The following is a 16,304-nucleotide window of genomic DNA, read 5'->3' on the forward strand; positions in this document are numbered from 1 at the left end:
CAGCTTACTGGTAACTTACATGTCATCAACATAACAGGGGTAAGGCATCTGCTGCATGTACACGCCAGTTTTCTTCTCTGTGCCCGTCAGCACCCTGATGATTGCCTGCTCCACCACATCCTGCAAGTAAGCGAAGCCTCCCCAAACATACCGCATATCTTCAAAGGGGTCAGCCCGAGGACCAGGGTCCCAGTACCTTAAATCAAGCCACAGATGATTGAACATTCCTTAGAACCACACAACAAAAAATTCAATCACCCACAAGCCTACAGAGCCACTGTTTTTATTTCTGCATCGTACTTTGTGGTCTCAGTGACACGTGCGTGCACACTAAATTGCTTCAGTCTTGCCCAACTCTTAGGGATGCTATGGACTGTAGCCCACCAGGTTCTAGGCAAGAATACTGGAGTGGGTTGCCGTCCCTCCTCTAGGGGATCTTCCCAACCCAGGGATTGAACCTGTGTCTCTTACATCTCCTGTACTGGCAGGTGGGTTATTTACCACTAGTGCCACCTGGGGAGCCCTCAGTGATGTGTACATTTTTTACATAGATATAATCGGAATGAGCAAACCACTTGTTGGTTTGTTTTTTTTCCCTCCTCCATTGCTTCCTAACATTACTACAAGTGGATATGTCAAAATTCACTTTATCATTTTTTATCTTGGTTATTTGCTCCCTTTTTAGAAATGGATAGCATTAGCACAGGGAACCTAATGTCTTTTTCCTTCTTTCTTTGTTCCAGTTGATTTAATTCCTTAGGACTAATTCCCTTGAATGGAAATGCAAAATGAAAAGACAAGGATATTTTATGACCTTTGAAACAGCTGTCTCCACCGTGAATGTGCCAGTTACACCAAAATCATGCCACTGATTTATCTTTGTTTGAAATTTTTACAAAATTATTAAAGTATCTCCAGTCACATTAGCTGCTCTTGACTTCTCTAAGACGGGCTGGTACAGTGCAATTCCACTTACCCGTCCTTGATCTTATTCGTCCTCTCCACATTGTCAATGTCCATCCGGATCTTGTACTTGACATGATGCGGTAACTCGACGCTGCCGGGAGCAATTCCAGTGAACACGACCCCAGCCCAGAACTTGCGCTCATCCAAGAGCTCCATGGACTTGTTGATGAGCAGAACCTCTGTTGCTACTGGTTCTAGCTTGTTCAGGTTGACACACTGAAGGAAGAACAGCCATCATGAGAATGCTGACGGCTAGGAAAACAAGCAGTGGCCAAGGCAGTGTCTATGCTGAGAGAGAAGCGCCAAGTGCATGTCTTTTTTAATCTTCATCCTCTCACATCATTCTCCAATATTCAATTGAAAATGGATTATTTGGGTTTTCACCTTAGCGATTTAAGAGAAATGTTGAATGTATTTTAGAGATAAGTTACTCATCCTGATTTTTGTGGAGGAAAAGGGATTTAAACAATGATCAGGCCTCATTTTCTTCTGCTTTCTTCGTAATTTTGAGTCATAACAACTAATCAAACAGACCCAAAAAAACTTTCATTTGTCCCTATTAAGTCACATCATTTTTAGGACTCAAATTTTTTAAATGTAATCAGTCCTACTAGATTTTATGTAAGTTTCATAAGTAACACTTTTTTAAGGGAATGTTTTATTGCCTTTAGGTAGCTGGATATCAAAACACAGGAAAAACTAGAAGACAGTGGATAGAGAGATTCTTGAGTCAGACAGAATAAAGCTAGAAGTTAGGTCTGTTTCTGTCTGTCTCATTCATTCAACTAACATTTTTTTGAGTGCTTTTTCATACACCACCTGTGCTTTTAAGTGACTTTTCATACACAACATGTATTAGGTTGGAGGGATGCTACTGTAAATAAGACTACACAAAATTTTTAAACTTTACTCCAGTCTCAATCGTATTGCATCATCTCAGAGAAAGAAGCCAAAGCCTTTTCTAAATGGTCCATGGAACAGTTCCTCACCTCCATGAAACGAGAGATGGTCTGGATTGCCCGGTTGGTCTCATTGAAGGCTTCTCTCCAGGTGTACACGGAGCCGTTGGTGGACTGCACATCCTCTGGGTGCTTGGCCAGAAATGCCACGATATCTTTGGCTGTCCAGTCTAAGCCTTCCAGTCGCTGTTCCCAAAAGTCATCATTGCCTCTGCTGTCCAACAGTGTCTGCCATTCCAATGACAAAGTACAACTAAGTCTTGATGAGCCCTATATGATTTACAAAACCCTTTCACATACATTGTCATTTTTTAATCTTTATAAAAACTGTGAGGTAGGTAACAGTGTTTCCATTTTACAGGTGAGACCACTGAGGCTGAAAAAAATAACTTTTTATCAAGGATGAATCATACACTAATAGGCATGAAGTTGACCAGTCAATGTCAGTCCAGTCTGAATCCAGTTTCCAGTATAGCTTAACAATAAATGCTATTAACTACAGTAACAACAATAATCACACTTATACTCTATATAATTACTGTTGGATTAAACACTTCACCTCATACAACATCTTAAGGAAGGTATGTCTAATAGTTTCCATTTCACAGATGAGAAAACAGGTTCATAGAAGTTAAGTCCCTAACCATAAGGTCACACAGCTAATAAGTAACAAAGTCAGGACATGAGACATGGGCTCTCAAATTCTATTGCACCTTCCCCTTGCATTATATCATCTTCTTCTTTTGAGACCCAGGCTGATAACTCCTCATAAAGACTCTAATTTCTAGACTGAATTAAGACAAACCTGTTTAGCTTAGGGAAAGAATGCTGCTGTTAAACCAAGTGAAACCTGATCTTTCCCAACTACAGGATGCAAGGGTCAGGATGAAAAGGAGGCTTATCTTCCATTCCTTTTTCCTTAGCTGGCTGGCTCTCCACATGGGTCAACATGGAAGAGCAGGGAAATCAATCAGGCACTCAACCAGCAGGTGCAGAGGACCAGGGCAGAGGCCTGCAAAGATATGCTGCCAGAAAAATGGGTCTGTTTCAACCTCAGCTTATGGAAAAGAGAATCAGCCACAACTCCTGTCATACCTTCAAGAAGGCAGATGAAACTTTGACTCTACTGAAATGGAATCTCTTAAGGCCAAACTCTGCTATTCTTAAAATCAGTCTCATTTCTACTAATATTATAAGCTTTTCCCCATGTGGCTTCATATTTATTATTTTAATGGGAGCATAATAGTATTTATAGGGTATATAAACTATAATTTCATTAATCATTCCCATGCTATGAAACATTTAGTCTATTTCTAATTTTTCACAACAAACAATTATTATAGCAATAACATTTTGTTTTGTAGGGTGACTTCTTTCTTTAAAATTATTTCTGTATGGGATACATCCCTGAGGGTGTGTGGAATGGAAGTGCATGGGATAGCACACTTTTTATGGTTCTTACAATTTTCATTCCAAATTGCTTTCCTATAGGGAATAACAAATGATATTGTCATCAGTTAGGATATATATTTTTATTAACATAATAGATTCAAAATTGTATCTCACAAAGGTGCACAGGGGGATGGGTTAGCGATTCTGAAATGATTTTATTTGAGACTTGAACTGAACAAAAAAAACCTGAGTGAAGACATGCAGTATTCGAGGTGAGGTCTACCCTGCCCAGTGTGGCTTCTGAGCAATACAGCCAAGGAGAGCAGCAAGGCCTGAGAGATGTGCCCAGTGGGATCACTGACTACATGATTCTAGGGTATGAAGATCACCGTCAGGAGCAGTGTCCATGGAGGAAGCAGAGGTTGAAGGTGAAAGAAACAAATAGCAGCTCAGAAAGAACAATTGAGTATCAGTGGGTTCCATGACCCAACAAAGAAGGGCCTCCAGATCTGTGGGTGCCTCTGGATAGAACAGGTGCAGACAGAGCCAGACACAGCAGAAGATAAGAGCTATCACAGAGTAGAGGGGTGGTTGCCAAGGGGCTGGGAAAACACAGAGGTCAAAGGGTATGACGTTCCCATTATTAGATCTGAGGATCTAACGTATGTCATGGTGACCATAGTTAACGATACCATCCTGTATACTTGACACTTGTTAAGAGGTAACTAGGTGAAGGAAGGGACATGTTACTTAGCTCCAATGTGGTGATCATTTCACAGTGCAAACATATATCAAAACACCAAGTTGTATACGTTAAATACATACACTTTTAATTTGTCAATTGTACCTCAATAAAGTTGAAAAAAAGAAAGAGCTACAACAGAACGAGAAGTCTCAGGCACTGCCTTATGTACCCAATGTGAGGCTTCAGGGGGTGCAGAGGACTGAGAAGCCCAAGCTTGTGGAGTGAAATAAACACTCCTTAGTAAAGAAAAGAAAGCAGTTGGAGGATGCTCCTTCGACTTCCACCCACAGGCTGATGAGTCCCTAACTGGTGTCTCCAGCCTAACCAACTAGTTACACTCCAAGCCCTAGTATCCACTGACTTGTTGGATATCCCTACCATCCATCAGCTAGAAATTAAGAATTACCCCAAAACCTCCCTCTCTTTCACCCCTCCACAACAAATCAGTCACCAGGCTTCACCCCACCAGGGTAGCCTCTGCCCTGGTCTCTGCCTTCCATCTTTCCTCTCTTCAACCCACCTATCAAACCAGAGTAATGTATACATTGCCAAAAACCCTTCCTTGGATTTGGTAATGGTGTGTCAGAGCTTAAGGTAAAGTCCTTGGCTTGACAACCACACACCACGCCTTTCTCCCCAGCCACAGCTCCTACATTTCCTATTTCACATCCTGGGGTCTCTAGCAGGATCCCCAATGAATGCCACGGCCATGTTGACAAGGGCCTCATCCCACAAGAACTGACAGCCTGTGACCTGCTGGAGCATCCAAGTCAAACTCCCTATTTAAAAGCAGGGGAAGCATCTATCTGCCTACAAACTAAAAGTCATGGAGTTCCTTCAACATGGCCCCTCATCACTCTCTGAGACTCGGAAGGAGAGAAGTCCAACAAGTAGGAATGTAGATTCCAAGGAGAGGACCAGAAGATGCCTGAGACCACACCAAGATCTATGACACTGTTTGTGGCTGAACCACATGAATCCCTTTTGGAGGAGAGACTGGAGCTGAACAGAGACCGTCCTTGATGGGTATAAGTTGTTGTTGTTATTATTAGACAGGAATTATTCACTCAATCCATACAAATTATTGTTCATGCTTCCCTGACTAAAGTCCCTTGGTTTTTAAAGGCTCCCAATTTAAGAATTAAATTGCAGGACCACTGCAACAAAGATGACTCAGCTTTCCCATCACTGGAAGGCCCCCAGGGTATGGTCCCTCCTAGGGCATCTCGGAAGGGTCCTCAGCCTGTGAGAGTACCTTTCTGGGTAGATATACTACCTGTAACACCCAGCTGCCCTTCTGATCAATGACGTGTCAAGACAAGAAACCTGGCAAAATCCATTCGTGCTTAATAGCAGCAGGAACAAAAGGAAGAGGCCTCTCTCACCATGGAGACAGGAAATAGTCTAATGATTCTCTGACTCAGCCCAAGGCGGGATGATGTGATTAAATGGCACTCAGGCTCAAGCAAAGGAGACATTTTGTTCTTGCTCAGACTCCTCCGCTTCTGAATCCAATTGTCTTCAGAGCACTTATCCCTTTTCAAGTGGTTCTGAAGCACTAAGTGAAATTCCCCTCCACGTAATAACAGCGGCTCCTCACTCACACAGCGCCTTGGGGAGCAAGTATCTGTGATAAGTCTGCAGAACAGGCTTTTGCTCGCACACCTCTGTCCAAGACCTACCAGGACATAGTAGGGCTGAGTAAGGTGCTGTGGTTCTACAGCCAGAAAATAGTTAAGGTCTTGTAATCACCAAACTCCTCCTCCAAATACCAGTCCGAAGTTTCTTGCTTGGAACTATGATTTTGACTACCAGATGCCTTGATGCTGATGTGCATGAGATGGTGTAATCTGTGCACCATCACCTATACCTCTGCCAAGTGACAGCCCTGGGGCTTGAGCTGTGCTCTGTCCCTCTGTACTGGGTTCAATGTAAATAACTCTCCTCTCAGTCACTTCTTGGGAAGTAAAGAGCATCAAGCAGGCACACAGTAATCAGAGGGACACTCACCCGGACAAGGTCCATTTCTGAGCTGCTCTCCATAAAGGTCCAGATCCTGGGGCTGAGTTCTTGCCACATGCCTTCTAGATCATGAAACACAGCCAGTTCCTGGAAGGTCTTATTCACCTGGAGTCAACCAGGAAGCCAGGAGCAGCAAAAAATAAAAGAGGAGCAGTGACATGAGAAACTCAGCTACTCCCTGAAAAGACACTCCATCACAGAAGCCCTTTTCCTGTCCTTCCCATCCCCAAGAAGTGCCTGCCTGCAGCAGGGATTCAAACACCCAAGACTGGAGAGCTGGCCCTCAGTAGTCAGCTGGGGCCTAGGTCAGACTGGAGGTCCTCATTCTTTGGAAATCCCAGAAAAGTATACTCTAAATATACTCCATCTGAAGCCACCTTTATATTTTTGTTCTTAATTCTAGGAAGAGTCTGTTGAGGGCCTCTCAGGCCCAGGTGGCTTACCTCAGTCATAAGCTGCCTTGTGACTGGAGTATCAGGTGTATACAGGATCTTTCCAACAAGCAGGGGCTTGAGAGCTTTCCATATGATGCGGGAAAGAGGACTGGACTCCAGATTCTTCATCAAATCATTGCAATAAGGAGCTGTGAAAAGGATGAAAGGCAAATATTTGTATGCATGGTCATATATTTGTAGAAACTAACAAAAGCTTTAGAACCAGCTGGTCAGTCATAGGTTTAAATCTCAGCTGTGCCACTTAACGGTTATGTAACAACTTCAGATTTGTGCCTCAGTTGACTCCTCTGTAAAATTAAAGTTAATGACATCTACTTAGCAGAGACGTGGAGAGGATTAACTGAGATGATATCGGTGGAGCCCCTAGAACAATGCTGGATAAATAACCAAAGTTTATTATAACACAGATGATGTCACAACTGAGACAATATAGAAAAATACTTTTTACTATGCACAAGCCTAGAGTTGTCGCTCTAGATGACTTAACGCCAGCCTTCAACACTTTGTGTCCACTAGAAACAGAGGGCTGAATTTCAGACTTTAGTTTTCAAGAAGAAATAAAAACTCTCCCTTCAATTTCTAAGTCTCATAACAAGTACCTGAAATAAATGTAATGAATATCCCAAAGTGAAAAATATGAAGTCATAATAGATAATAAGGTCTGATTACCCAGAAAGATTCCCAAATTTTTAAAAAATTTCACTCTGGGTTCTTTTAGATTCCAAGTATCCTCTACATGCTGCAAAGATAATATTTAAAAACAAAAACAAAAAAGAGGACTTGCTCACAGTTGTAGCTGTTGTGAAAATGAAGGCTCCCTCAGGTTGACTCACAAAGAGAGGGAGCAGAGGGGACGGCATTTCAGAAAACTGCCTACAGCGCCCTTCCCTTCAGGCTCACAAAGCAACCTGCCACGGCTGGAGTGCTTCACTCCAGAGAAGAATAAAAGGTTCTTATGTTACAGTAATGCACTAAAAGCCACCTCACTCAGTGTCTGAAAGACACACCTGCGGTTAGAAATGGAGAAAGGCTCACTTGCATCATGTTTGCAAGGAAAACAATGCCATTGTCTACAGCTATAACACCGGCTCCTCGCTGCCACAGGCACAGGACACACATCACCACAAAACTGCCCAAGCGTGGGGAGCAGATATGGTGTAACAAGGTTCTCTAATGACACCTTGTAGCTAAGAACCAAAAACAAACAGCAGATCAAATGCCTGAGTCTGATGGCACACATGCCACCATGAACAGGTATTCTGGAGGTCATGTGTTTATGGACAAAAAGCATGGAGCCAGGCAGACCTGGTTGAATCCGGGTTCTTGCTGATTAACAACAGTGTGACTTTGACCAAGTCACTGAACCTCTCCAAGCCTACAAAATGTGGGGCTATAAAACCTTCCTTGCAAGGAATTCCCTGCCAGAGGTCAAAGTTGCATCCCTGGCTGGGGAACTAAGATCCCACCAGCTGTGGTCCAGCACAACCAAAAAAGAAAAAATAAAAATAAACCTTCCTTGCAGGTTTACCATAAGGGTTAAATGAATTAACTTTTTAAAAAAAATGCAAAGGACATAGGAAATGTTCCCTAAATTCTATCTTTCATTATTGCTGTTACTGTTAAGTTTTTATTATAAAGCATATCTCAAGGAGAGCAGGGGGGAAAGGGAAGGGAGATGGGGAGAATGAGAAGAACCTTGATCACTCTGGGAACCACCTTCTGACATACCCCAGAAAATTGGAGACAGTGACATTCAATCATCCATTCACTTGATAAAAACACTGTATGCCTGGGATGTGCCAGGCCCCTTTCACACAAGTGGGGACAGTTCGCTGATTAGGAGAAGATTCCCTCTTCTAGGAGCTCTGTCTGGGTGGCAAATAGACATGTAAACAAGTACCCACTGCTGCTATGTAGGATGAGGGTAAGCACGAGAGAGGGGGCCCCACAGGGCTGAGTCTGGGACGGAGGTGGTGCCAGGGCCTGGCTGCATAGACACTCACATGTAGAGTTGTCATAGAAGGTGCCAGCATCATCCTCTGTGCCGTTGCCCCCGAAGAGGGCCTTGTAGTTGTTGTCCTCGTACCAGTTCAGGGACTTGATCTTCAGGCCCCCGCCCTCAGGATGGCCGCAGATGATGCGGGACACAGCCTGGTAGATCTGGGTGGAGGAGCTGGAGCTGTTCACGTTGGTCAGAAACATCACCTCCTGCCGCATGTCACTCCAGCTCCTCATGCTGAACAGCTGGGGGAGGGAGCAGGCGGAAGTAGAAAGGAAAGAGGCAGGAAGGTTGAAGACACAGAAGACAAAGAAACAGGTTAGTTCCTCACCTCTACAAAGCCTTATACCAGAACATAACTTGTCTGGCGTCGCCTCTCGGAAGCCTGGTGATGGGACCACCAGAGCCATGCTACCCGTCTGTGGAAGAGGGACTGGTGTCATCTGAGAGACTGTTTGAGAGGCAGGTTCTGATCTATCTAGAGTTCAAATCCACTTTGTCACCAGGTGCCCAGGTGATTCCCATACACATTAAAGACGGAAGTACAGCCTAGAAGTTGGTGGAGCCCCTGGTGATGGGCTTTATCTCATTCAGATTATCATCGGGTTTATAGAAGAGGATGCTTTCCTTGAAGAATCATGTGTTCACATGCGTACATCAGGAACCGCTCACATCCTCGGTGAGGGCCTCATTTCTAAAACATCTCAAACTTCAGTGTGGAAACTGAGGTACCTCCTGCCCCTTGGCAGAAAAGGCAGTGTGTGTGAAATCCCCACCCTCGTCTCAGCTAAGCGCCAGGCACTGGGAAGGAACACACAATGGGAGCTTGACTTTGAATCTCAGCCACGTCCTCACTGGCTCACAACCTTCGGGAAGTCACATCTCTGAGGGCCCCATTTCTGATCAAGACGATGAAGCTAAAACAGAGCGTGTCGAGAAGAACGTCACACAATATCCACTCTCCAAGAGGGCCCTGCACAGAACAGCCCCTGCCTGGAAGAGGCAGAGGCGCCACGCAGCCGGGGGCTGAGTCTGGGACTTACATGTGACCAGCGCTTTGTCTCACACACAAATGTACTCCAGCACGCTGTAGACTTCTTGGTCCAGTGGCTCTCATGATTAACTATTCACAGAGCACTTTGTATCTCCACACATTTCACAATAAATCATTAATACACCTTTCCATTCCTAGCCCTGTCACTGCGTGTCCAGGCTGAGGTGTGGCAAGCAGAGGGGAGCGGGTACGGGACGCCACTCTTACTCCGGAGGCAGTCTAGGCTGACTCCATGACCCGGTTTTCTGTCTCACAGAGCCCGCTGATCCCTGTGAGTGAGAAGGTCTTGGGTGCCACAGACCCTGCCTCTGCCTTCAGCCTACAAAGGGGAACCAGGTGCTCCGGGGGTGGTCAGAGGTCACAAAGATTCTTCCCTCCAGAGAGGGAGGCTTTGACACCCAGAAAACACAATTAGGTGGCCAGCTTTTCCTGACTTTATCTTCTGAGGTCCACAGACAGGGAGGGGGATAGGCAGTCAGGCCATCTTTCCTTTTGCTGGTGGGTGCAACAGCCCTAGAGATTTTTGAAGGACAACACAAAAGCCACTCACTTCTCTTTGTCGCCACCACCATCCTGCCATCCCCCAATCGAAAGAACAAATCTCTTCCCACATAAAGTCAGCACATCTTTGGATAGAAGCACTGTAAGCAACTGAGTTATTCCAAATTCTTGGCTCTTCCCAGAACCTGCCTTAGGGGCAGACTCCTACTTGTTCTAACTTCAGCTCCTGCCCCAAGCCTCCCCATGAAGTGCCTCCCACCACAGGGAAGGCAGCCGCTCAGCCTCCAACCCACGGATGGTGGCATCTGATCATCATCTACGGAGTGAATGAACTACTGAGGCTTTCTCAATCCACTGCCATGGCTTTCTCCTGCCCTTGCCCCATCACAGCCTCTTCTTAGCCTAACACTGGAATCATAAACAACTCTAATCTTCTCAGCCACACCAGACACCCCTGATCCAGACCCTCCACTGGCCTCCCATCTTGCTCAGTGTAAATCCAGCCTTTCCAGGTCTGCACGGCACTCACCTCCTGCTCTAACCTCATCTCTGACTCCCCTCTCACTTGCTCTCTTTGTTCTGGCCTCACTGGCCTCCTCCCCAGTCTTTACATCTCTTAAATCTAGCCCTACATCAGTGTATTTGGGTCTACAGTTCCTCCTGCTTGCAGTGTCATTTCCTCCATGTTCAGATGGCACCTGACTAGACAGGGCTTCATGGATCACCCTCCCCTCTAAAATACTACCTCATCCCCCTCCATCCCTCTTACCCAGCTTCGTTTTCCTTCACTGCAGGCATCCTTGCTGTCCCATTATACACGACTGGTTTATTTCTATCTCCTGCCCCACTGCAGTCCCACAACAACAGAGAACTTAGTGTGCTTACCACTGAGTCCCTAGCACCCAGCTGTGCCAGGGTCCTAGCGGGTGTGGACAGATAACCAAACACTGCTCCTTACTCTGCCTCCCCAGGCTCACCTTCCAAAAGTGAAGCTCATGCCCACTTTCATCCCTCTGGCTCTCAAAGTCCCCATTCCCTCACAACTCCCGGCCCTGTTAGTCCAGTTTCTTTCTCCGAATAGTCTCCTTCCAACTCTATTTCCAGTTACCATGAGGGTTCAGACAAAAAAAACTGCTAAAGCTGCAAGAATGTGGGCTTTAGAGGCCAAGCATCCTGGGTTCAAATCCTAGTCTTGCCAATTAACCCACTAGGTGACTGTGGGCAAATCGTCTAGCTTTTCTGAGCCTCGGTGTCACCTGTGCAACAGGCATAGTTGGCCTCATCACATTTGTCATGCGGATCACACAGGGAAACCAGGGGAAGCCGCAAGAAACATGGCAGCTTACCTCCCTTTTCCTTTCAAGGGTTGTGTTTTAGTCAAAACAACCAACTTTCTTTCCAAACACTGAGCAGATCAACAAGGGCACTTATGTATTTATCTTCTCCCATTTGTCCCAGAGAAACTCTTAGATAATGAGTCACTGGTGGCAAAGGTGACTTGACTTTGTGTTCCACTGAAAGAAGTGGGGGGCCCTTGCTGCCCAGGGCCAGGGAATAAGCAGGACACAAGGAAGCAGCTGCCAAGAAAAATGTATATTGTTCAGCTGAAGAGTTTCTACCATGTGAGCAACAGAATATCACATGCTTTCAATTATTTTTTAACCCTAGACAAAAGGCAGGCCAGTGATGTAAGAGGAAACAGCTATAACCAGACTGTGAGTTTAGAGGCAGCTTCAAACGTTAAATCCCTGCTCTGCCTTTTCTAGGGCTGGCAGAGAGCACAGGGCAAGTCACCGTCAGCTAACAGGACTCAGGAGAGATGGCAATGGACTTGCAGGGCAGTTTCTGCTTCTCATTCTGCCTCCTGGAAGAACCCCAGGAGACCCAGCTTCTCCACCGACAGAGAGGTCACCAGCATTCATAACCAGAGTAACAGATGGCAGCCTGGAAGAAGGCTTCTCCTCCTGAAAGGAGCTGGAAAGCCAGTCCTCTTCGGTCAGACACACAGCAGCAGGATTGACAAAGAACAGGATCGAAAGTAACACGCTAGGTAACATGTTGACAGAGCCGAACCTCGGTGCTTTCTGTACTTCCCAAACATTCCGCATTTTCCTTTGTGAACATGCAATACTTTATTCTTGCTGTTGTTGTTGTTCAGCCGCTAAGTCATGTCCAACTCTTTGTGACCCCATGAACTCCAGCACGCCAGGCCTTTCTGTCCATCACTATCTCCCTGAGTTTGCTCAAACTCATGTCCATTGAGTCAGTGATGCCATCCAACCATCTCATCCTCTGTAGCCCCCTTCTCCTGCTACCCTCAATCTTTCCCAGCATCAGGGTCTTTTCCAATGAGTCAGCTCTTTATATCAGGTGGCCAAAGTATTCTAAGTATTTATTCTTAGAAGACATAAAGTGAGCTTTGATATTTGAGAAAAATCATAAAAACACCAAAAAAAATGAGTTAAAGAAGCAGTTCATAATAAGGCTGGACCAAGTCTGAGAAAATTTTGCCACAAATTATTCCCAATGTCTTATACATTAAGGCCTGTGCGGTTTCTGACCATCACTCCCTGACTCAGCTCTCTACACAACGGGCTCCAGACCATTGGTTCCTCTTTTCCAGTCTATTCTGAAAGAAGGCTGGGTGTCAGAAAGGCAAGCACACGCTGACTGGGAGGCAGAGAAGTGCTTATCCGCTAATTTTGTAAGTCAGGCCCTCTGATCTTATGACAAAGGTGATTCTGTTAAGTAGGAAGTTAGGTAATTCTAATACACTTGTAAACATGTGGACCCAAAAGGCAAACTCAACATTTATCAGGAGACTCTATTCCCAAAGTTGAACTCAAGGGGCCAGAAGTTCACAAGGCAAAAATCCAAATTAGGGGTACCAGCTTCTCCCTTTCAGTTGGTAAACAAATGTTCTGGTAAAAAGACTGTCCAGCTTTAGTACTGAAGAAGAAATAAGGAGAAGTTGCTATAAGACAAACACAGTACGTGGAGGACAAGGAGGAATCATCTCCTCTACTAATGAGTCATTAACTCGGAACCTAGAGTAACAATTGGAGAAAGTCCTAGGCTAGACATCGGGCCTTTAGCTACTAGCTAATTAACCCTGAGACATCCATGAGTCTTGGTTTCTTCATCTTTAAAGTAAGGAGATCAAACCAAGTAATTTTAAGGTCACAGATGCTTCTAAAGTTGATTTTACATTTTTTATGACATGCATATCAAATGGACTCTCTGAATCAAGTTCAGGGTGTAAAAAAGTCATAATGGATGGTCTGCCCCCTCAGACTGAAAAGATATGACTTACCTCTTGGGCCAGATTCCCGAGACTATCCAGCAAAGCTTTAGTGGCTTCACCCAGCTCCTCGCTCGGGAAGAGAGATGTAGGGTTTAGTTCTGTCTGCAACGAGAAACCAATAACTGTTTCTAAACTCAATGTAAACCTGAAATCTCTATTTAAAACTAAACAAGTTGATTAAAACTATTCATAATCTTCAATTTGAAACACAAGAAACCCACTCTTAACCAAAATAAGACACTAAAATTATTCTATGCCGGGGGCCAGCCTTCCCACACTCCCAGTCCTCTGATGGGCCCAGGCTTTCCTTTAAATGACACACACCAGTAGGTCTCTGTGACACAGCTCACAGGCTGTGTTAATGTTCATTCCTTCCATGAAGCAATCATGAGCAAAACCAGGTGGGGGGCTTTTTGTTTGCTTTGCCTTTCTCTCTTCAAGTTCACATTTTACCTAAAGGCTACCATATTGAAAGTTGAACCTACACAGAGACCTTCGTAAGGAAAACTTACAAACAGAGGTCTTAATTGGGAGACACAGGAGGTAAAAACTATTTCCTTTCACTTTTGGGGGCTTGGATACTATAAAATACAGAGAAGAGACTGATGTAAATCAGATTTAATATTACAAATTAATAAGGAAAGATAGGCTATTCAACCAGAGAAGGTGATGGCACCCCACTCCAGTACTCTTGCCTGGAAAATCCCATGGACAGAGGAGCCTGGTAGGCTGCAGTCCATGGGATCGCTAAGAGTCGACACGACTGAGCAACTTCACTTTCACTTTTCACTTTCATGCATTGGAGAAGGAAATGGCAACCCACTCCAGTGTTCTTGCCTGGAGAATCCCAGGGACGGGGAAGCCTGGTGGGCTGCCATCTATGGGGTCACACAGAGTCGGACACAACTGAAGCGACTTAGCAGCAGCAGCAGGCTATTCAACCACTGTTGCTGAGACAAATAGTTACTCATCTAAGAGAGTAATTTTTCCATCTTACACCACTACATGAAATTAAATTCTTGGTAGACTGAACAGCTAAAACTAAAAATGAAAGTTAAAAGATATACAGGAGAAAATGTATTTATGAACTTGGGGTAAGGAAGGTCTTCTTAAAATACTGAAGTCCAAATCAAAAATGGGGATTAAACTTCTGAAAGTAAAAACTACGCACCAAAGACACCATGAACAAAGTGAAAAAACAAGCCAAAGACTAGAAGAATGGATTTTTTTAAAAAATTTAGAATAAAAATGGAATACCAAGCCATCAGTTAAAAGTAACCAGATGCCACATTTATCAACATACATAAATCTCAAAAACATAACACTGGGTGAAAAAGACAAGTTGCAGATCAACATGCACCCATATATAATATAAACGCATGCAAACCAATACAGTATGTTATTAACCGAATGTGAATATATATACAGTTGGATAAAAATACGCAACTTCAAGATACCAGCTATCTTTGAGGAAAGAGGGGAATATACAGATGACAGCAACTATATTTGTAGTGTGTTATTTCTTGAACTATTTCATAAGTTTCTTTTTAATTCAAGGAAAAATAAGGAAAAAGGAAGAGGGAAGGAGATTGACAGGAATGAAGGATAGGAATATAGGTTAGGTTGAATATATATCAGATTCGAAAGATGTCTAACTTCCTTGAACAAAATTAACCCCAGGCAAGATGCCTTGAAACAAGGCCACACAATAAAATCTGAGAACCAAGTGCCTGCACCAACTATTAACTGCGGTCTCTTGCTCATATTTACTTGACAAAGGCAGACAGAGCTTGCCAATAGTACTTCCAAAGAGCTCCAGTAACCCATTCACAGTTTGGAATTTCTACTACTATTTTTCATAACCAAAAGTATTCCCTTGGCTATAAATTCACAGAGGTCCCCATTGAGCTCCCCTGCACAGGAGGCAAGATTTTCTTGTATGAAGGAAGACAGGGATAAAGGGAAAAATTAAATCTTTAGTGGAGACTATACATTCTGTGTTAAGCTAACAGGAATTCATGTATTATTCAATATTTTAAGATCATAACTAAATACTATACTAGCATTATAAGAAGAACAGACAAATGAATATGATATTACTCAAAGCCCTTACCCATTTCGGTAATATATGTTAATCACAACACTGCAACATTTCCTAAAACCATGACATTCTGGAGCACTGGCTCCATAATGATAAAAGCCATTATGCCATCCTTTCTGGGCCTAATAGATGACTTCTTTATATTCTTTTTATCCTCCTTAAGTTTTTCCTTCCACATGAATTCTCTTTTTATTTTCTAAAATTGAAGTAACAACGGTTTATAACATAATATGAATTTCATGTGTTCAACATTATATTTCTATTTCTGTGTATGCTGCAGCATGCGCCCCACCAAAAATTTAGTTTAAATTGTAAAAGACTGAATTTTTTTTTTAAAAAAGCAATAACTTATCAAAGTCGATTTGATTTTAATTTCTGAGTTGGTGTTTTATTTCAACTCACTGTCCAGCACAGTTCCTGGCACATAATAACTAGGCACCCAAGAAATGTGGAAGAAAAGTAAAAAGCAAAGGAAAGACCACATCAGGAGGGTGAGAAATGGACTGGTGTGAGTCCTGCTTCAAAGATCATTCAAATTCACAAACATACTCTGTTTCATATTCACCTCATCAAGTCACTCACATCTGCAGCCTTAAGGTGGCTCCCCTTGCTCCAAGGATGAGGCCCAATAGCCTACGAAGGCTAAATGAACATTTCGCTCTGCACCTCTGTAGTGTCATGTCTTACCATTCCTCTCCCCATCAAACTCCCCGTAGCTACATCTGATCCATTCTGACCTACTCAGCCATGCACAGTTCCTCTAAATGCCACCTTCTCTTGCCTCTTTCCTCGGAGCCCCATGCATA

The 16,304-nt window shown here is 43.9% G+C and overlaps 1 protein-coding gene across 1 annotated transcript in view; it reads right to left on the bottom strand.

Annotated features, from left to right (window-relative positions):
• The window catches only part of ABCA1 (ATP binding cassette subfamily A member 1), a 110,554-nt gene that overhangs the window by 44,496 nt on the left and 49,754 nt on the right, over window positions 1-16,304 (bottom strand). Inside the window, exons 7-13 of the mRNA XM_052645014.1 lie at window positions 13,407-13,499; window positions 8,543-8,783; window positions 6,528-6,667; window positions 6,073-6,189; window positions 1,956-2,153; window positions 977-1,182; window positions 20-196 (exon numbers count right to left, since the gene is read on the bottom strand). Coding sequence (XP_052500974.1) covers window positions 20-196; window positions 977-1,182; window positions 1,956-2,153; window positions 6,073-6,189; window positions 6,528-6,667; window positions 8,543-8,783; window positions 13,407-13,499 — 1,172 coding nt within the window. The remainder of the gene's footprint in view (window positions 1-19; window positions 197-976; window positions 1,183-1,955; window positions 2,154-6,072; window positions 6,190-6,527; window positions 6,668-8,542; window positions 8,784-13,406; window positions 13,500-16,304) is intronic.

This window comes from Budorcas taxicolor, chromosome 8 (genome assembly GCF_023091745.1).
Source record: "Budorcas taxicolor isolate Tak-1 chromosome 8, Takin1.1, whole genome shotgun sequence".
Lineage (NCBI taxonomy): Eukaryota > Metazoa > Chordata > Mammalia > Artiodactyla > Bovidae > Budorcas > Budorcas taxicolor.